At 47.4% G+C, this 22,909-nt stretch overlaps 1 protein-coding gene across 4 annotated transcripts in view; it reads left to right on the top strand.

The window, feature by feature from the left end:
* ENTPD5 (ectonucleoside triphosphate diphosphohydrolase 5 (inactive)) overlaps nt 1-22,909 on the top strand; it is a 408,239-nt gene that overhangs the window by 300,770 nt on the left and 84,560 nt on the right. For all 4 annotated transcript variants that reach the window (XM_086937471.1, XM_086937473.1, XM_086937472.1 and 1 more), the window contains one exon: nt 20,362-20,463. In XM_086937471.1, the coding sequence (XP_086793597.1) occupies nt 20,362-20,463 (102 nt within the window). The remainder of the gene's footprint in view (nt 1-20,361; nt 20,464-22,909) is intronic.

Raw genomic sequence — 22,909 nt, 5'->3', positions numbered from 1 at the left:
AGTACCCAGGGCCTATATTCTTTCACTAAACTCTACTGTTGCGAAACCAAATTGGCAATTCTCTGGCCACATGTAAGTCCCTTGTGAAAGGTACCAAGGGCACTGTGGCCAGGGAAGACCTCTAAGGGCTGTAGCAGTTATTGTGCCTTCCTTGGAGGCTCTGTACCTTTACACACGCCCACTGCCATTGGAGGCTGCGTGTTTTGGTGCAGAACAAAGTGAAGAGTCGACATGGCACACATGTACCATGCCTACAAATAACTGCCCTGGCATAGGTAAGCCGCCCCTCTAGCTGGGTGCACTATACAGTGCCCAAGTCCGTTCTTAGATATTGTAGGTGCTGTAATGCCATAAAGAGTATATGGTCTGGGAGTTTGTCATTATGAACTCCACAGCACCATAATGGATTTACTGAAAACTGGGAAGTTTGGTATCAAACTTCTCAGCACATTAAACACACACTGATGCCAGTGTGGGATTTAATTAAACATGCACTCGGAGGGCATCTTAGAGATGCCCCCTTAAAAATGACCTAACTCTGGTGTCCAGGCTGAGTGGCTGCTTGCCAGCTGCCCCCACAGACATGCTTCTGGACCCCTGGGTCGAGAGCCTGCCGCTTGCCCTGAAACAAAACACATCCTGGCATGAGGTGCCAAGCCTCCTCTACCAGGATCGGCAGGGTCCACAAAGGGAAACCTTCAAAGCCTTGCGCCTCTGTGAGCTACCCAAGCCATTTGCTGCTCCCAGCAACTGGCCCCCACAAGGTTCTGATCCCCACTTTATGCAGGAGAATCAGCGGGAAAACCAAGTTAGGTGAAAAGGTGTGCCCACCTTTGCCAACTCCACCCCTCAGGTGAGGAGGTGAGGTGAAACACAACTCTCTGTCCTATCCATCTTGCAGATGGGAGGACCCGGCCACCCAGAGTGAGGCTTATGCCCCCCCTCCCACAGGAGGGTGGCATAATAGGGGGTGTACCTACACCAAGGAAGGGACCCATTGGCCTTGACCTGTACCTACCTGTAACACCCTTAAGTGTAGCATTTAGGGGCAAACCTGAACTTTGCCTCCTCAAACAAAGAGAGAATGACCGAAGAAGCTGTGCTGAAAGAAGGGGAGGACACCACTGACTTGGCCCCAGCCCTATCGGGCCGTTCCCACCTAGACCTGCTCCAGCAAAATCCCTGTGTCCTGCAGCCCCCAAGAACCCAGAGGACCTGCCCTGCCTTCCCAAACCAGACTTTGTCTCCAATGAGCTCCAGATTTTCTCACCCACAGACTCTCTGGCTCCGGCCAAATCCGTGAGTTTGCACCCGACACCCACGGCCCAAGTTCGAGTGGCCCAACACCACAAGGAGGTCTCCCCGGTAATCCTGACCTTGGATATGGTGATCCCTGACCTGCCTCAAGTCACCAACCATCACCTGCAGCCCCTTTCTGAAGGATCCCTCCCGACCTCGACTGCGAACGTAGCCAGTAAGAAAAACCCAATGCTAAAAGACACCCCTGCACCCGATGTCCCATGGCCTTGGATGGCCCATCCGAATGTGTCCTGGTATCCCAAGACATCCCAACTTACTTCTCTAACCAGTGGTCACCTCCAGAAGATCTTCGTCCCTGAGCCTGCAGTGTTTGTTGCAACCGGAGAATCCCCATTCGAAACAACATGCCCCTGAAGACTGTGACATCTGCCAGAACCTCTCAGCAAGGACCCTGAGGGAAAGGCTGAAGATTAGGCTTCAAGGCCTGGAAGAGAGACGACTGCAGGCTGCAGGTGGGTCCGGGCAGGCTGGGAAGGTTGCCTCTGCTGAGGCCTCTGGGGGGCTCCCCAGAGGCAGGAAGACCAGCAAACGGTCCCGGTCTCCGTCGGCGTCGATTGCATCGACTTCGAGAGGGATGACGGCGGTGTGTTCCCCCATCTCCCTGGCGCTCCGGGTCGAGACGGCGTGAAGATTCGACGTCGAAGAGCCTGGTTAGGCCTCCGTCGAAACCACTGTCTACGGCGTCTTCATCGTCGTCGTCGACATCAACGTCGAGCTATCGACGTCGAAGGAGAAGCCACAGGCGTCGGTGCTCGTCGTCGAGGCGATACCGCCGGTCGCCGTCGAGAAGACAGTCGGCGTCGAGGGAATTCTCTGCGTCGAGGACCTCGAGGAAGAGGACGGCGTCGAGGAGAAGTCGACGCTCGTCGTCGAGAATGGAACGGTCGACGTCGCGGAGGCGGCGTTGGTCGTCGAGGAAGGAGAGTTCGACGTCCCGGAGGCGACGTTCGACGCCTGAGTCACGGAGGCGGCATTCGACACCGGAAAAATGACGTTCGGAGTCAAGGAGAAAGAGGTCGGCGTCGAGGAGTCGTTCTCACTCCCCGAAGCGGCGCAGAAGGAGTTCTGGCGCCAGAAGTCACGCTGAGTCTGGTGGAGGGCGCCAGAGGCGGCGATCACGTACTGGAGGGGCTGGTTCGCAGTCCCCTCCTCCGAAAAAGTCACCGGGCTCGGTGTACTCTGTGGTATAAACACCACCTCGGCTGAAGACACCTCCTCCCCCTATACCTAAGGATGATCCTCCGGTCAACCCTCCTCTACCACCACTTCCTCCCTCAGGACAGCCGCCACCACCGCTCCCGCCGCATGGGCCCGCCCCTCGGCCAGAGATGCCTCCTGTCCCTCCGCCAAGATCGGTGTCACTCCCTCCTCTTCCTACACCACTCCTAAACCAAGACCCCAGGATAGGCCACGGAAGACGCCTCCACGGAAACCTGCGGAGCGCCCACGAACCGGGAGGTCGCGCTTTCGCTCCAGGAGGAGGGAGCGATCGCCAAACAGATCGTCCACGCGGTCGAGACGCCGCCATAGGAGGCACAGATCTCGCTCTCACACAAGGTCCTCAGGGACCAGGGACCACTCTCCGACTTTGTCGGGATCGCCGGACACAAGGGTGTCGCCGGTTGATGAACTGGTGGCGTTTCATGATGTCCTATTGAGAGGCGCTGTCAAGTTGGGCATATCCTTGACGGTGCCCACGCCTAAGACATCGGTTATTTTCGAGACACTGCACCAGAAACACCTGTCTCGTCCACTACTACCTCTGGTGCCAGGCCTTGAGGAGCCGGCCATGGACCTTTTTCTCACCCCGGCGGTGACTAAGGCGGCCCCCTCCAGATTACAGAAAAAATACCAGGCTCCCGATTCGGATCCGGCTTTTCTGAGGGTGGACCCTCCTCCGGATTCTGTGATTGTGACGGCGGCCCGCAAACGGCATGCCACCACCCCGTCATTCACGGTCCCCCCAGACAAAGAGTCTAGATGGATGGATTCAGCTGGAAGGAAAGTGTGTGGAACATCGGCGACCTCTATGAAGGCTGCGAGTGCCACGGCTTTGTTGGGACGCTACGACCGCGCCCTCTGGGACTCCCTCCAGCAGTTTGCGGAACACTTACCTCGCGAGAAGCGGGAAGATTTCCAGGAAGTGTTAAACGAAGGGATGCTGGTAGCGAATCAAATTATCAGTGCTGCAGCAGATTCATCCCTCTTGGCGGCGCATGGCTTTTGCCATGGGATTAACCAACGGCGACATCCTGGCTCCGCCTTACGTCACTGAAACCAGACGCGCAGCAAAGGGTTGCCAATCTTCCATTCTCTGGCGAAACCCTATTTGGGAAACATGTGGATGACGAAATGGCCCGCATGAAGGTGGAGGCCGAAGCACTCACGGCTGTGGGTCTAGAGAAGCCCAAAGACACGAAGAAATCGTACCGCATGTTCCAACGGCGGTTCGGTGGACAGGGCAGAGGACGTGGCCAAGCTTCGGGACAGTCGCAGCAACAACAGCAGTTCCGTAAGCCGTTCTAGAAACGCCCTAAGGGCAGAGGAGGCCAACAGTCTGCACCAGCGACCAAGGGCCCGGCCTGGTTTAGGCCCTGAGCACTTACTTCCCCCGGATCCGTTACCCACTCCGGTAGGGGGAAGCATCCAATTTTTTCTGGCAGAGTGGAGAAAAATTACTCAGGACAAGTGGGTGCTGATTATTGTTTGCAATGGATACAGTCTTCGGTTCACCAGCCCGCCTCCAGCAATTCCACCGGTCAGCTCGCAGTTTCAGCTGCGAGAGCTCCAGGCGGAGGCAGATATCCTGTTAAGGAAAAGGGCGATAGAAGACGTACCTCTGTCTCAGAGAGGAAGAGGTCTGTACTCCCGGTTCTTCCTGGTTCGCAAGAAGGATAAGAACGAGTTCAGGCCCATTCTGGACTTGCGACAGGCAAACACATGGATTCGCAGGGAGATGTTTTGCATGCTGTCGTTGCATCAGATTTATCCTCAGTTGCAACAGGGAGACTGGCTATGTGCTATAGACCTAGAGGATGCGTACTTCCATGTGCCCATTGCACACAAGCACAGGAAGTTCCTGCGGTTCCAAGTCGGTGCCAATCATTATCAATACACAGTACTCCCATTCGGACTAAAGTCTGCGCCGAGAACATTCTCGAAGTGCATGGCGGTGGTAGCAGCACACCTGAGGAAGAACAAGGTCTTTGTCTACCCGTACCTGGACGATTGGTTGATCAAGGCCTCCTCCTTCCTGGAAGCTCAAGCACACTTCTAGAAGACGTGCGCTCTCTTGAACAAGCTGGGGTTGCACATCAACATGTCCAAGTCTGTCCCGACTCCGGTCCAATGCATACAGTACTTGGGAGCCTCCATCAATACGCTGTCAGCAAGCGTGTCTCCTTCGGAGGAGCGACGATTATCACTCATTCGGAAGGCTCAGGCTCTTATGACCACTCCTTCTACAACAGTGAAGACGGTGTCTTCTCTACTGGGATCGATGGCCTCTTGTATCTTCCTGACGCCACACGCACGGCTGCACATGAGACCGCTGCAGGAGTGCTTGAAGGACCAGTGGGATCAGAGGAAAAGATCTTGGGACGACAAGATACGACTGTCTCTGCATGCTCTTCAGTCACTGAAGTGCTGGTGTTCAGCGGAGAATCTCCTCAGAGGGGTTCCCTTCCACAAGGACATTCCCTCGCAGACTGTTGTGACGGATGCTTCTCTCCACGGGTGGGGGGCGCACTCCGGAAACCTACAGATTCAAGGAACGTGGTCCCCGATGGAGGCCACGTATCACATCAATTTCCTGGAACTCAGAGCGGTTCACTTGGCACTTAAGGCCTTTCTTCCGTCCTTTCAGAACAACTCTCTGCTTGTACAGACGGACAATACGACCACGATGTATTACCTCAACAAGCAGGGGTGTTCGAGATCACGCACTCTGTCACAAGATGCGCAGGCGATCTGGCACTGGCTTCTGGCCAGAGGACTGACGATAACGGCTACCCATCTGCCAGGTGTGCAGAATGTTCAGGCGGACGCACTGAGCAGACTGATTCAGGAAAACCACGAATGGGTCATAAACGACGAAGTACTAGGAGAAGTCTTCGCAAGGTGGGGGACTCCAGACGTAGATCTGTTCGCCACCGCCGAAAACAGCAAATGCAGAGACTTCGCCTCCAGGTACTACCAGCAGGGGACTCTGGGGAATGCGTTATGGATCAACTGGTCGAACAGCTTTCTGTACGCTTTTCCACCCATTCCCCTGATTCCAGCGGTACTCATCAAGCTGGCCCGGTCCAGGGTTCGGATGATACTCATTGCCCCGGAATGGCCCAGGCAGTGGTGGTTCACGGACCTGCTTCACCGGTCTCTCCTTCCTCACATTCGGCTGCCGTGCAGGCCGAACCTTCTAACGAAGTTCGGGGGGCAGATGTTTCACCCCAACCTCTCGTCTTTGAGTTTGGCGGCATGGCTCCTGAGATAGTGCAATATGGCCATCTAAATCTGCCCGAAGATTGCATGGACATACTGAAGAAGTCTAAGAGACCTTCCACTCGGACTTCCTATGCTTACAAGTGGAAGAGGTTCTGTATCTGGTGCCAGTCCAAGAACTATGACCCGACGACGTGCAAGGAAGACGTCATCCTTCCTTACCTTCTACATTTGGCGCAGTCTGGCCTTAATGTTCATTCCATTAAGGTTCATGTTGCTGCATTGACTGCCTACAGGAAATGCCCTTCACAGACTTCCTTCTTCCAGATCCCTGTGATCAAAGATTTTTTGGAAGGCTTGAAGAAAGTGTTCCCTCCTGTCAGGCTTCCTTCGCCTTCATGGGAATTGAATGTGGTGCTGTCCAGATTGATGAAGGAGCCTTTTGAACCTATTCATAATGCTTCGTTGCAGCTCCTGTCCTGGAAGGCGGCGTTCCTCGTGGCCATTACATCGGCCCGCAGGGTGAGTGAAATTCAGGCGTTGTGTTGCCAAGAACCTTATACTGTATTTCATGCTGCTAAGGTTGTTATGTGTACTCACCCTAAATTTCTTCCCAAGGTTATTTCTGATTTTCATGTCAACCAGACCATAACGTTGCCTACGTTTTTTCAGAATCCTTCATCTCCAGCGGAAAGGTCTCTACATTCCCTGGATGTTAGGAGGGTGTTGAAATTTTATCTGGATAAAACCAAAGATATTCGTTGGTCAGACCAAATATTTGGCAATTATGGATCGGTCAGGACGGGTCTTGCTACCTCTAAGCAGTCCATCTCTAGGTGGATTGTGTCCTGCATACAGTTGTGTTACCAAAAAAAAAGCTAATAAGACCTTAGGGGGTAAGCCTAAGGCTCATTCCACCAGGGGAAAAGCTGCCACGACAGCTTTACTCCGTAATGTTCCGATTACAGAGATCTGCAAGGCGGCCACTTGGAAGTCGGTTCATACCTTTGCTAAGCATTACTGTCTGGACACTGATGCCAGGGCAGATGCTCAGGTTGGGCAGGCTTCGCTGCGGAATTTGTTCGCACAATAGTGGTGTTAATTTTCTTCTCTCCACCGCCGCTTTGGTGTGGGGATGGGCTTTCCATTCTATTCACTAGATTATGACTATACACAGAGATCCCCTACTACAGAAGGAGTAGTTTCTGTCCTGTAACTCCAGTTCTGTAGTAGGGGGTTCTCTGTTAGTCATAAGCGCCCGCCCTCCTCCCTGGTGGAGATAAATATTCATGTAAGGAATGCTACAGGTCTGGCGTGCTACGCCTTCAAAAAGAACTGAAAGTAAAAGGGACCTGCTGTGCATTCTGGGATACTGGGAGAACGTTCTGGAAAGTTATCTTAAAGGCACAGTATCCTATTTAAGCCACATAATGGCAGCCTATGAGACTTGTCTGTCCATGCCTTCCTCTCTATCATTACAGAGTCTTTTGCTGGTAGAGGCACGTTTCTCTATGGAAGAAACTGGGCAGGCTGTGTTGTGTGTGGTTTTGTTTGGTGGAATTTCTAGTTGAAGTACTGGACAGTGTAGCCTGTGAATATAGGCTGCATTATTTGTCTTTAAATTCTCTTTTAAGTGTCTTTGCAGTTTCTGCATGGTTTGACAATTTAAGAGATTATTTTTGATTGCCGGGGTCCACGCACATGGGCGGGACTATTCACTAGATTATGACTATAATAGAGATACCCCTACTACAGAACTGGAGTTACAGGACAGAAACTACTCCTTACCTTTTATCTAGGAAATGTCCCAGTGTGATATCTAGTCATATCCCACTGAGTAGAGAAAGTAACTTAAAAAGTAATCTGAAAAGATCTTAAAAATTAATCTGAAAAGTAACTTGAAAAGTAACTGTAAAGTAATTCAAAGTGTTATATAAACCAATGACTTAGCAGTAACCAATCCAATTGCATTAAAACTGTATTTAACTGCATTATTCTTGCAAAGTGTTATTATACTTAGCTGTATCAGGCCTGCCTTGGGTCTAGAAAATAAAATACAACTGTTGGACTTTGCCCTTTTTGGAAAGTCCACCCCTGAACTTTTTGCCTTAAGCTCTGACATGGTGGTAGTGATTTTAGGCCTCTGGGCACTTTAGCACTGTGGCCCAGTGTTAAGTCTGTGCGCGTTTTGAGTGCGTGTGGTGAGATTGGCCTGCCCTCCCATAGAAATGCATGGGGGATATTTGTGTCCATTGTAACCGCCATGGGGGCTGCCTCCCTGCTGGAGGGCCCTGTGTGCTGGCCCCTGGGCCCAGCTATGCCTCTGAAACCTCTCATGGACTTTTCCTAAAAAGAACCACCAGGACCTTTGCTGCATCTTTTTGCGCCCTGTGAGCGCTTTACTTTTATTTCTTAAAGGCGCTTTATTTGAATTATTCTGCCAAGCAGGAGCAAGAGATCTCCGCAGCATCACGCTGCTTGGGGAGAGAGGGAGGGAATCCCCAGATTAGGGATTCTCCGGTGATGTCCTGAGAGCGGGTGCCCACCCCGCTGATGTGCTCGCTAGCAGGTGCCCACCCTGCTTATTTCCTTTGTTTGAATGGCAGGAGCCTAACCCGCCTATTGATCTTTCATGGAGCGGGTGCCCACTCCGCATTACCACTGAGACGGAAGAGGCCGCCGTGACGCGATGACCCGAGGCTCCCATGCTTGAGGGAGAGCCTGGCGGTGGTGACCGGAGTCCCGGGTCCCAGGAGGGAGCCCGGGTGAAGAGAAAGCGCGGCTGAAGCAGCCGATGGCAGCACAGGGCTCCCAGGAGGGAAGGGAAGCCCCTCACCGCGAGAGAAATCCCCGAGTAGTGATCTATGGTCGAGAGCGGAGACCAGGAGACATGCTGCTGGTCCCGCCTGCCGAGAGAAGAGCAGAGAGGAGACCCTGAGCAGGGCCACAGCCAGTGAGTGGGGCTCAAGGTACGTAGTGACTGGGAGAGGCACAGAGTCAGAGCGGCCCCGTCTGGCAGCGGGCCGCACCACCGAGAGGGGCATATTTTGTTCACAGAGCCTGTTGGCCTCCAACGTGGGCAAGTTATTTTAAAGGTCCCGTTGGGGCCAGAGAGCATCGTTGTGCCAGGGTCTAATTGAGTATTCCCAGTTGCACTGCGAGAGCGCAGGTAGCTGCAACATGTTGGCGCAGTTTTTGCTTATAGAGTCCCTGAAGGGGACAGATGGGCCCAGTGGTGCCCAGGCCTCCAATTGCTTCACAGCTGCCCAGCAAGTAGTGAGCAGCTGCTCCGTTTAGGCCCTCATTTGATATTCCCAGCTGCCCAGCAAGTAGTAGGCAGCCGCAACGTTTAGGCTTGCCCAGAGTGCGCACCCTGGAATTCCGCTGCATTTGCAGCACGCCCTGACTTGTTGGACATAGGGCATTAGAGCCCCTTTTCAGATGGCCAGTTGATCGGGGGGGACTGTTGGGTTTATAGGGCGCCAGGCCCTAATGTGACTTATGTGGTGCTAGGAAATGTGATTTGTGCATTATGATTTACGCACCCTGTTTGATACCTCTAAATGTGTTTATTATGATTATGAGGTTGTTTTGCATATTATGGTTTATGATAGTGAGATTATGTTTCACTGAGATTATTTCCTAATGTGAGTTATACTTAGGAGGTTAGGGTCTAATGCGTTTTAGATTTATGAGAGAATTGCATGTGTTTATGCTGGTGAGGTTGGCGCAGAATGTAATTAGCGCCTAAATGTGAGACTGTGCATAATGTAGTTTATGTGACAGGCTGATGCGAAGTACAGTGATTACCAGTGGTTACTGGTTGTACGTTTATGATATGTTTTACTTTTACTAAGTTCGCTTTGTGATGGTTCTGACAGTGGTCCAGTGGGCCCTGTCAGGTGTATATAATCCCTTGTAGATATGACCTATTACCAGGTGGCACCATGTATATTATGCGTTTACTATTCTAATGTATTATGAGAATACAAAGGCTATTTTTGATATAACCTTATGTGGAGGTGCTTTTGTAGTGTGCCTGGGATGATGTTGCTGTGTGCGTGCGCAAATGCTTTACACATGGCCTCCGGGATAAGCCTAACTGCTCGTGCCAAGCTACCAAGGTGCTGAGCAGGGGTTATCTTTGGCGTGTAACTCCCTTGCCCTGACTAGAATGGTGGTCTCTGTCTGGCTTTGGCGCAAGCCTTAGCCAACCAGAGATCCCATGTCTAACAAAAACTAAATATTATTTTTATACAAACAAATTGGTCTGAGTTCAGTCTTTGAGTGTGTGACATCATTACTTGCCTGAGTGTGTACAATAAATGCTTAACACTACCCTCTGATAAAGCCTTACTGCTCGCCCACACTACCACAAATGGAGAGTAAGGTATTATCAACTTTTTTCTTCTGCCTAACTTTGGGTTTCCACTGGACTCCGTGCACACAATACCTTACTTTGGTATATTATATACAGAGCCAGCTTCCTACAGTCTCAGAATTCCAAATTAACCAAACCATTTTGTTACTTATATTTTTTCCAAATTCCTCAACTCCAGCAGAGAAATCTCTACATTCTCTTGACTTAAAAAGAGTCCTAAAATCTCGTCTCAACAAAATTAAAGATATACAAAAATCAGACTGTCTTTTCATAAATTATGGTCCAGTAAGAACGAACTTACCATCATCAAAACAACCTATTTCTAGAGGGATAGTGTTATTTATACTGCTTTCATACCAGCTAGCTACGAAGCCGTTACCTGGTAGACCTAAAGCTGCAACCATAGGCCTTAGAAATGTTCCCATTGCAGAAATATGTAAAGCTGCTACTTGGTGATCTGTTCTTACTTTTACTAGACATTAGTGTCTAGAACCATACTCCAGAGTGGATACTCAAGTGGGGCATGCTCCTTTGAGGAACCTTTTCAGGTGATTGTTGGGGCTGTTTCATGTCCGCTTATTTGTGGGATAGGCTTGGTGTTCTAGTCCGTTCTTATGACTATTGTTGTGGATCCCCTGGAAGTGAAGGAAAAGATACTTACCTTTAATTCTAGTTCTCGTCCAGGGGAATTCTAATCTAAGTCATAAGCAATCCTCGCACCTCCCAGGACAGGCAATAAGCAGTGTTAGCAATTCTTTACCCAGTGTACCCTCAAATCATTATTTTCTGATTGTAAAAATGACCTGCCCTAACTCTCACCGGTAAGGCAAGGTGGGATGCAGAGGGTTTTGTGAAGTACTTAAAGTGCAGTGTCAGTTTTTTTCTACTATGCTCTGCATTGCAGCCTATTGACTAACAATGTCACACATTCCCTTTCCTTTTATTTTTAAAAACGGTTTGTGAAAAATTGTCTATGAGCAATCTTATTTCAGTGACTAATTTTCACATAATGGTCTTCTTTTTAAAAAAATTAAATAAAATGAAATCTGGCCATTTTTTTGCCTTTTCTTTAGACTGAAAACATTTATGTAATATGCTTGTGTACAAAGTTAGATATGCATATATGTATAAGTTTAAAAGTCCCCACACATGGGCGGGACTATTCAATGCTTAAGAATTTGATGAGGATTCTATTGGAAGAACACTAGGATTACAGATTAATAACTTTTCCTTACCTTATATTTAAATAAAACCTTTAAATTCACTGGAAAAACAAAGGTTAGAGAAACGTTCTAGATAGGTGAAAATGTCAGTTAAAACATACTGTTTTAAATCAACAAAACCACTGACATTTACCAGATATAGTTATCTCAGTAAATCGAACTCCTGCCCTAAAATAACTAAAAGTCACTCCCTTGCCATGCCCAGCTATTTACCTCCCATATTAAAACACTCATGACATGTTCAATGACACCATTGATAACATCACTGCAACATCTGCAATTACATGATTAAGGACAACACTATACAAGGTGGGGGTGCGAACCTCTGTGCAAAATATATATGCGTCTTTTCTCACTGCACTTGCAATTCACTTGGAAAAATTTAATAAATAAGTACCTGCAACTTCAGCTCATCGAAGTGCCCGTTCTCCATTTATGCCTGGGAAGCTGTTTTGGATTTTAACCTGATATATATATATATATATATCATCTATCTCAGCAACTCCTGTTCAAGAACAGACAACAGGCACTCGGGGGGGGGGGGGAAGGGGGGGGGGCGTTAGACATCCACTTTATTGCCACTAGCAAAACAGAATCGTTTCGGAACTTGCCCTTTGTCAATGTCAGTACACCGATCATATAAAATTCATTGAGATAGTGAAAGGAAATCCAAACCAACTAAATACATTTCATTGTGTTCACTTCATTTGCTATAACAGATGTGGCGGCCATCTTCGCGCATCTCAGCATAGTTTGAACAGTAACAGAATAAATACGTTTTTCATGATTATTAAAAACATTCATAGGTATATTTTGTACAATTGTTACAATATTTGCACCTTGATTATTCATAATTGCTGATACCTAGAGGTGATTTCATTTTTAAATTAAATTTTCATGCAAATTAGTACTTCATCCAAATATTTTGTGAAAGATAACATAATCACGGTACACTTTGAAATATTTCCAAACATATACAACTGGATATCGGCTACCTCAAATGACTGGCACGGTAATCAGATGGCAACATATATCATGTTGCCCTAAAAAATTAATACAAGGCAAATTTCCCTAAGACAATCACACCCTGTATGGGCTAATGCTATGGTTAGCCAGAATTATTGGCACCATCCTACCTCATAACTCCACTCACACTATGGATATTAGCCAACTCAAAATTGTATATTATTATTAAACCCTTTTATTCCAACAGAAGTCATGATTGTTCTTCCTGCAGGGCAGCATTCTTCCAATGGAATCTTCCCAGGCCCAAAAGTGTTCCGAGGAGGTGGTGGGTTAGTTGACAGATTTATCCTGTGCATTAGCCAGTGATTAGAGAAATTATACCACCTAGTCATAAAAAAATTCCTTGAAGTTCCGCCACCTAATTTTGCAGCATTTCTTCTTTGCTTACTGTCAAATTTCCCTGGAGCCCCTTTTTGGAGATGGAAGGACCCGACTGCCACCAGGCAGGTCTGTCTTCGGAGTTTCTAGTTTTTCTCCTTAGCTGCGCTCTCGGGCAGCACTTTCTCCAATTAAAAAATTACTGCTTTTCGGCCCTTTCTACTTGGGGGATTTATAATTTTCCCCATAATATTCCAGAACTGGAGTTAGAATAGTAAAAACGCCTCCCGAAAATCCCCTACCTGATAGGGTCAAGACTTGTTTCCTTCCTGTTGTGTCTGTATCCTGACTATCTAATGGGGGCCTGGGCCTGGGTCAAGACTTGTTTCCTTCCTGTTGTGTCTGTATCCTGACTATCTAATGGGGGCCTGGGCCTGGGTCAAGACTTGTTTCCTTCCTGTTGTGTCTGTATCCTGACTATCTAATGGGGGCCTGGGTCTGGGTCAAGACTTGTTTCCTTCCTGTTGTGTCTGTATCCTTACTATCTAATGGGGGGCCTGGGCATAACTAGAAAAATGCCTCTCTCCCATCACCAAGCCAATAAAGGTAGTAAAGCAGCCCTTTGTTCTATCAACTGTTCCTACCAACTCCCAGACAACTCATCCTTTCTAAGGGGTCTGCAGGTAACACCTATTGGCCTTTCCTGGTCCCAGTGACAAGTCCTTGTCCACTGAGTCGTAGCTGTTACTCAGCCAGCCAAGCATGTGTATTCCAATTCTTGAGAGTTGTGATAGGCAGCTGAACTGGTTTTAGGCCAGTTATGGCTCAGGCTGCCTAAAGCGCAATTTTACAAAGTAACTGCTCGGCTTCAGCTAACAAAAATCCGATTTCACTATTAAGTCAAGTTTTAAGACCTTGCCAGGAAATAACGTTGAAGCATTTTTCAGGGCCTTTCCTAAAGTGAGGTGAGAAATAAGGATGTTAATCCCATCATGGCACATTAGAGAAAGTCGGGCCATGCCAACATAGTGAAAGAGCCTTTGACTTTTATTTCACTGAGGGCACACAAACCCCAATAAGTAGTGTGCCCAGTTATTGTATATCACCACCCCACCTTGGGCTTATAAGGCACACTTTAAGGGGTACCTTATTAATCTATAAAAATCAGAGGGTTCTCTTCATCTCAAATGCAGTTTTCCCTGCCATGTGTCACTGCAAAGCATTTAAAATGGATCCTGGTCAGGGCATAGTGATGCTTCTGGCAGAAATAGGTTTTGTCCCATATGTGGGTGGTATAAATATATACAGACCACCACATATTACCAATATGTGTACTTTGGGAACCATTTACAGTGGACTCACAGGGAAGTTAAATAGGCCAAATTGGGAGTACATCACATGTTTTAGAGGGAAAGCACAGGCACTTTTCTACTGTTTAGCAGTGATAAAGCTCACAGAGTCCTAAAGCCAGCAAAAAATATGGTCCGGAAAAAGGCGAACAACCGAGTGTGACCATGCAGAAAATGAGATTTTGCTACAGTCCTACTTATGCAGGATGCTGGACCCACCAATATGTGGGTGCATGCATTGGCAACTCCTGGGCCTTTAGCTCTGTCCTCTTTCTTTTCTGTTGATTCTGATAGTCTGTTATCTGGGAGATGTCAGGAGACAAGTGACCCTAGTGATTTGACCACCAAAAGCGAGGTCCCTTCTTATCTCAGATACAGGTCTTCTCCCTCACTCCATCTCCTCTTTGATGTCCTAACCCCGTAATCATCATTTGCCAAGACTGCTTGTTTGGAGGTTGTACAGCTTGGCCTGCAAAGGAGGAGTTTTTCTAATAAGTAGCAATCCATGTCAAATAACGCTGTTGTCCAGCAATGTTGAGGTCTTATTCTCATCTTTGCAATTGATAATGATCATCCTCTTTACATGCTCATTCTTTCTTTCAATGAACTATGAATCCTTAGAATTGGATGCACACTCGCTGTGGCTGCTGCAATACTTTTTAAATGCCGATTTAAATGCTGATTTTAATAGCACATTAGTAAATTACTTTGTCCTGTGTAAGCGCGCAATCTTACCTTTACTTTACTTTGCCACGCTCGTGACCCCGTTCCGCCCCGGCTCTGTGCCGTTTGCGCGGAGGGTCAGTCAGAGGAGCGACACTTCCTGCCTGCCTGCAACACCACTTCCGCCCTGCTTCCAGGCATCGCAGGTTAGCGGTCTAGTGTTCCCTCTCATAGGTATAAAATGGCAGTATGGAGGAAGCGCAGCGGACGAGCGCAGCGGGAGCGCCGACTTCGCGCCAAAGTCGCGCACAAGTCAAGCCCGTCTGCGCCCGTCCGCGGCCGACCAGGCCCAGGGCCCCGTCGTAATGCCCATTTTTTAACATATTCCTCTTCCGAGCTCCTTAATCTGAACCTCCCAATCCCACCTCTGATCGTGCCACCAGGGCCGCCCAACAATGCGGCATTTTTGTCCCCCCGGACATCCCTGCCCTTAATACTACCTCTTCCCTTGAACACCCTTCCTTCCCCTCTTCCTCCACGTCCCCTTCACCGGTCCCTCTGGAGGTGCTGTATTTAAACACCCGCTCCTTAGTTCGCCATCAGCTCGAAGTTTTCCAACTCTTGCATGATGGCTCCATCGACATCCTCCTTTTAACCGAAACGTGGTTAACCGAGGACTCAGGCCCTGACATTCTAGCCGCTATTCCAGCAGGCTACTACATTATGCAAGCCAACCGACCTGTTGCCAAGACGGGTGGAGGGGTGGCGGCCATTATCCGCTCTGAACTAAAATTCTCGGAGCTGACGATGACCCCCATCCCCAAAACGGATTGCCTTACTATAAAATTCTCCTCACCCAAATCTTCATTTGTCTGTGTTCTGGTCTACAGGCCCCCGGATCATATGCCTTTTTTCTCCCAGCTCTTCGGTGAATCCATCTCCCAGCTTTCCATCAATCATGCCAACATCATGATTATAGGAGATTTTAATTATTGGCCATCTGATACCCACGAAAGCCACCTTTCCGTGGAATTTACGGACCTGCTAGTAGGCATGAACTTCCACCAACATATTCATACCCCTACTCACTGCAAAGGTCACGTCCTGGACCAAGTGTGGACATCTAATCTTGATATCTCCCCTCCTTCTGTACTTCCCTGTCCCTGGTCTGATCATTTTTCAATTTCCTTCTCTCTCCATCTTCACATTCCCCGCCCACCTCCCCTTACCAAAAACCTATCTGCGCGCAACTGGAAGAAAGCCAACATAACTGACTTTCATGCTTTACTGGCTTCTTCTGTTCCAGCCCCTGCGATCTCGGTCAACCATCAAGCCGCCCACCTAGAAGAATGGCTGCTAACTGCCTGTGATAAAGTTGCTCCCTACAAAACCATCAAAGCTAAGCGCCCCCATGACGCTCAACGCTGGTTTTCTGATCAGCTTAAGACTGATAAACTTGCGCTGCGGCAGGCAGAGCGCCGCTGGAGACGCAATTATGATCCTCAACTAAAACTGGTCTACGTAGATGCTTTAAACACTTACAAAAAAGCTATACTATCTGCTAAAACAGCCTACTTCTCTCAAAAAATCCTGGATTCTAACACCAAAGCCAAAGACATCTTTTCTATTGTTAATGAGCTTTCCTTGCCTGATAGGATTACCCCCCAACCTCAACCTACCCAAACTTTATGCGATTCTCTGAATTCCTATTTTATAGATAAAATTTCCAGCATCAAAGATAACATCCCCCCTCCCTCATCACCTCTTCCTTTACCCCCCCCCCCTTTTAAGTTCTAGCCGCCTGACTCCGCTCGCACCAATCTCTCAAGATTAATTCTCCGCTCTTCTTCGCAAAGTCAGCTCAGGCTCACCCAATGACTGTTGCCCCCCTCAGATCCTTAGAGAAGCCTTTCTTGCATGCCCGGGCCCCCCATTAGCTTTGCTCAACAACTCTCTTGCTACTGGGAAGGTCCCCCGTTCCTTTAAACAGGCAGCTGTTATTCCCATTCTAAAAAAAAACAATGCTGACCCCACCATTCTAAGTAATTACTGCCCTATTTCCCTCCTTCCCTATTTGGGCAAAATCCTTGAGACCTATGTCACTCGCTGCCTGAGTACCTTTATAGAGAATTCCTCCTTCCTGGATAACCAACAAGCTGGCTTTAGACCCCTCCACTCCACCGAGGCGGTCATAGTAGCCGTCATGGATGCCTTGAGGAAAGGTTCCGACAACAACATCTCCCAGGCCCTTGTCCTCTTGGACCTGTCGGCTGCATTCGACACAGTCGATCATACTATCCTGATCGACCGTGTCAACAATGCCGGCATCCAGGGGGTGGCCCTCGAATGGCTCAGATCCTTTCTGAGCCATCGTACTCAAGCAGTCCATCTATCTACCTTTTCTGCGCCCTATTCACTCCTTACTTGCGGGGTCCCTCAGGGCTCCGCGCTCTCACCCTGATTGTTTAATTTGTACCTTCAGCCCCTTCTTGTTTCCCTCCGCAATACCCCGGTTACCATTTTCAACTACGCAGATGATCTTCAGTTAATTTTTCCCATTGATCCCCTTCCTTCCTCTCGTTCCAACTTTCAATCCACCATGCTCAACATTGCTGAGTGGATGCTCCATAGTCAGCTAAAATTGAACCCTACAAAAACTGAGCTGGTACTAGTTGGGGGCTCCACTAACCCGTGGAACTCCACCTTTTGGCCCTCCTCTCTGGGGACTCCACCTAGCCCAGTTAGCACGGTGAAGAGTCTGGGGGTGATCATCTCTGAGGACCTCTCCATGAGGCCTCAAATCAACGCAGTTACCTCATCCTGGTTTTTCCACCTTAGGCGGATCAGTAAGATCAGTAGGTTCCTCACTAGAGATGCTCTGATTTTAGTCGTCCTAGCATTGATCACTTCCAGACTCGACTATGCTAACACGTTGTATGCCGGAATTCCATCAATCCACCTCCCCCGGCTGCAACTTGTCCAGAACCAGGCAGCCCGCCTGATCTTTCGCCAGCCAAAATACCAGCATGTCACTCCTCTTCTGCGTAGCCTCCATTGGCTCCCCATTTCCAAACGCTGCATCTTTAAACTTGGCTGTGTCATTTTCAAAGCCCTATCTGATTCAGCCCCTGCATTCATTTCTTCCTGCCTGACACGGTACGTCCCTCATAGAGACCTCCGCTCTGCTACTCATAACCTCCTGGTTATCCCTAAAACCAGGCGGAAAAAGCACGGGGGCCTCAGCTTCTCTGCCATGGCACCCGCCACCTGGAATTCCCTTCCCACTGCACTCCGCCTCTGCCCCACCTACGATCACTTCCGTAAACTCCTGAAGACCTTCTTGTTTCAGTCAATACCCGAGTAACTCCTCCACCCTAGTTGCCGTTATGTCAAGAGCGCCATGAAACCGTTGGTGAACGTGCGCAGTACAAATAGTTTTAACGTAACGTAACGTAGAATGTTTTGTTTTCCTTAGGAAAGGAGTCCTTCTGAGGTTCTCCATTTCAGCCATATGACATCTTGCCTGCCGATCTCACAGTAGGCTTTAGACTAAATGTTAGGCTTTCCTGAAATTCATTTCTCACCAGCGGTTAAATCCCCAATTTCCAAGAGGGGCCTTTTCTGGTTGCCCTCTTGTCCGTTCCCATTTTGGAGAATATTCTTCTCCTGTTACTCTCTGCAAATAAACCTTCTGGTTACAGTGATTGCTGGCACCGTCTTGGGAGCAAGGCACCAGTCTTTGTACGGATCCTTTCTATTGTTTCCTTCTTGAAGGGCTAGCCCACTATAGACCCCCCAGGTCTATAGTGAACGTCCCGTCAGATATCTAACTTAATCGGGACATCCATCTTCCACACCAATGTCCAAACCCTCTTCTAAAGAAGAGTCTAGTCTTCTTTCTTTTTCTGGGTATGAGGAGTGCAAAGAAGGTGCGTATAGCTAATATATCCCTTTTTGCTCTTCTGATGTTTTTTCTTTGACTGTTGGCCCTTAATCACCATGTTGATAAGAAAGAGTGAAAAGGGGGTAATGCCCTTACCAGTACATTTCATTGCAATGAGTCATGTTTGTTCTGATCACAGACTTCCTTCCCTAACACCCTCCTTCCGCCTTATGAGATGCCTTAATTGTATCTAAAACCCCTTGTTAATCTCTTCGGGATTTCCTATAGTAAGGGTGGCCCTTATATTCTTTTCCATGATTGTTAATGTATATTTTAAAGAAACAACGTGCCTGTCTCAAGGCATGAATCACCCCCTTAGGTAAGGACGGTGATAAGGAACAGTAGTACTCAACATTACGAAGATTACTCTATTTATGTAGTACTTGTTCTGTTGGGATTTGGATACCACAAACCTGGTTTCCAAGGAACGGCGTTCTGTGTAAGATTAGAGTGATGTTCAAGAAAAAACTGGGGAAGAAAACGTTTACCCCAGATTATACTCTGGGTCGAGGAAGACCTAGTGTTCCTCATCATTAATGACGACTTTGTATCATCTGCTTCCAAACGAAGAGTGAGTTGATGTATGAACATGGTTCAGGAGGCTTGTTTCCTGGTGTTTTTCTGCAGTCCTGATTTCCACTTTGGCAGTAATCATGGTTTTGTGTGTTACTTTGGTCAAGAGGTGATACATTTCTCCAAATTAGTGTGGAGTGCCTGTCATCACTCTCTTCTGTATGTATAAGCGTAAGCCGACTTTCTACAGAATTGGGGCATATGGTCCGATTTCTCTGAGCCTTTGAGATGGGCATAGTGCACAATAAACTCTTCATTGGTACTGGGTCATTGTATTGTCCATAAGGTTTCTCAGTACTTCTTTCACATAGTTCTAGGTAGAAGGAGATATTTGTGATAACATTAGAGGTCGGTCTGCAGGTTCTAAGATGAGCAGCTTTGTCTCATACTACATCTTCTTGCCTCCTCTTAAGGTTTCCTCAATCTTCTTCCCTCCTTTTTTCTCTTCAGTTTGCCTCTCCTTCTAAACCCTAGCCATCTTGTGGCTTTTCTCTTTCTTTCCCTGGATACTGTCAGGATTCCACGTTTTCCTTCCACTGCCCATTTGTGGCTGTTTCTTTCTCTTCCCAGTCCTCATAAGGCTTGCACCATTTAATGGCTACTGGCCTTTTGTTTCCCCTGCCCTCTTGATGTTGCCTCAATTTACTCTCACAATTGCCTTTTTCCATCCTTGTCCTTCCCTACCATGTCCTTTTGCGGCGGCCTTCCTTTCTTTTCTCTAGTTCTCTCTCACTCCCTTTCCCTGCACATGTCCTCTTATGGCTTCCTTCTTTTCACCCCTGCATTCTCATGGCTTTCTAACATTCTCTTTCCTGTCCTCTTGTGTGTGTCTCTCTCTCAATAATGTTCCCTTCTCATTGCTCCCCTTCATTCTCTGTCCTGCCCTTTCTGACTGTGTTGCTTTTTCTCCTTTGAGTTATTCATTTCACTTTTATGCGCGCTCTTGGATGCCTCCTCTTCTTTTACAGACTATTATGTCTGTCTCCTTTTGCGTATCCACTTTTGGCTCCTTCCCTTTCCTAACCAGTAGCTTTATTACGTTGTAATTTCTCTTCTTGGCTCCCATTTTCCTTTATTTATCTCCCTCCCTCAGGTTTTGACACTGCTCTTCTTATTCCTTTGCAGGAGTCATTGAGCAGAGGCTGCACAGCTCTTGTTTGCCACAGGGCTTGGAAGCAGAATGGGTCTTTGCCGGTGTGAATTACCATTATGGAGGAAAGCCCGATGGTAAGCAAAGAGGCAGAATTTTGAAGGATTGCTGTAAGGTTAGGATCTATGCTGATGCAGTGTGTTAAACCTGAGAAAGCATCCTTGCATGAAGGAATGTGATGTAAGGAAAAAGCCAAGGACCATTGAGGCTGTCCTGTTATTTAACCCCCAGACTTTACTTAGGCCCCCTTTTACATCACTATGGGCTATCAATTTTGTGGTTGCAGAAACCCACACCTTGTGGATTATTCATTTCTCTCATATAGATTAGCTATTGTTTGTAGTCCTCAACAAGTTTCTTCTCTTCGGACCTGGTATTAAAGGTTTCGTTAACAAGTTGGACTATTTTATTATTTTGTGTTTTTTAAGAGCACTGTCATGTCCAGTCATTTCAGAACAATTAGACAGAGCAGGAGAAGACAATGCAGGAGTGCCGAAAAAGAAAGGTAGAAAGAGTGATAAGAACAGATACACCAGTGTTTCAAAGCACAGATTGGGAGAAAGTAAAAGGGAAGGAGTTGGGATTAAAGATGGGACAGTATGGTGTGCAGTGAAAGGCATGATCTCTTTTTTTGATGGTGTTTGACGTGTGCAGACTTCAAAATGACTAGACAAGATCCTGAGGTGGAGATTTGGAGAGGTGAAAGTAGAAAATGAAGGTAAAAGATAATGTTTGAAGAGTTTTCTGGGGAGTGAAAAATAATGTGGGGTTGGCATGATTTAGAAATTGGGGAAGACAGTGAACAGTACCATATTTGACTTACAGGTCCGATGGAAGTAGTAGAGGGGGCTTTTACATCAGTCTGTATACTTACTATTCCTGCATCCAATCCATCTCCCTCCCTAATTGATCAATATGCCTGTATAGCGCAGAGCTGAAGAAAGAGTTGTATGAACGGTTTCATATGCCAATCCTTTTCCCCTTTTTACTTTGCCTAGGTTCTTGTTGTTGATTTCTCCAAAAGACCAACTACAGACATTTTTATGCAGAAAGCTTTACTTAATTTGCTTTACTTCTTGTTCAAACATAAGGTATGCCTTACGCTTGACTGATGTAAAGCCTGGCAAAGGCTTCCACTCTTTTAGGCTTGACTCTAGGTTTCTTAGGTGGCTGCTCTGGGCATTGTCCAACAGCCTGCGTTCCATTTTCTTCCCACCACTCTTTTTTTTACAATGACTTCCCACTCTCTCTTCTGCCAGTCGATAACCTTTTCTTTAACATGTGTAGGTTATGCGCTTGTGTGCTGATTATTTAGACTCTTAGACAAAGCGAAACTCACCTAGGTACAGAGTGATAACAATCTTAGACAGACGACTGGAGATTTATAGACATGGGGTGACCGATGGGAGGTTGCAGGCAGAGCTTGTGTGTTTCAGAAAAGTAGCTGTCTAGTGTGGAATATGTCTAGTGTGGAATATTTGTATCCTGTGTCTACAAACAAGCTAGGAATTGGTCTCATCCAGGATAAAAGACATGTACCTTATGTGGTAGAATAGCTCAACATGTTGCCATTTATCTGTAAAAGAGCACTCCAGAGAGCATTCCCTCCTCTGTTAAAGAACTGGGAGCGTTGGTGTGGATTTAACAAAAAAAACCACTTCCCTGTTCTGAGTACTCTTACGTAGTAGCCAGGTACAGAGGTACTACAAATGGGGGGCACAGCCATAATCACCACACTATCATTCATATTGCCCTGGGAATTGATCGGAGACAAAAATCAACACAACTGGGAGTTCTTTTCAATGCTGAGATGTCCATAGGCTCCCCGATGAATACAGCGCACCAGCCGTAGGACTGGCAACACTTTGCCCAAACAAATGGTTCACTGAGGACCAAGAGTGAGTATTTTGGAAACTGTGAGGCAACAGGCTATTGAGATGTGCATATTATGAGATAAAACATAACCTTTGTGCTTAAATCAAAAAGAAACAGCAAGCAACATAAATGGATCACCCATCTTAATTCTTAAGGCATTTAGTGATCGGTGGTGGTTTTTCAGCAGTGCACTATCAACTTTTTTCTTTTATGGCGAGTACAGGAAGCTCTCCAAGGGGTGAAAAAAGAGCACTTTGCTAAACGTAAAATAATTTGTTGACTGTGGCAAAATGATGTATTGAAATGTGAGAAATAATACCAAAATTAACTGGTGCCAAGAATCTGTCTCCGAATGAACGTAATTTGGCAAGAATCTTATTACAAACCCCTATGGTTTCTAGGAATGTGATATTTAAAATGTATTCAAATTATTTCCTGAATAGAATGCATTTCACCCCAAATGACTATCTAAAATATACCCTATCTGATAGAGACTGCAAGCCGCAGATTCCTTACCCTAGAATTATCCCTCGGCATCAGACTGGATCTGGAATTCGTTTTCTTGAGCAGTGCACCTACGCGCAGTAGGTGGCATTTCCTGGTTCTGCTTGCCAGCATCGCCAGCATCCGTGCTAGTTGTGACAAGTG

The sequence above is a fragment of the Lissotriton vulgaris genome, chromosome 9 (genome assembly GCF_964263255.1).
Source record: "Lissotriton vulgaris chromosome 9, aLisVul1.2, whole genome shotgun sequence".
Lineage (NCBI taxonomy): Eukaryota > Metazoa > Chordata > Amphibia > Caudata > Salamandridae > Lissotriton > Lissotriton vulgaris.
Note: the sequence above shows the minus strand (reverse complement) of the source record. Positions and strands in the feature narration are given on the sequence as shown.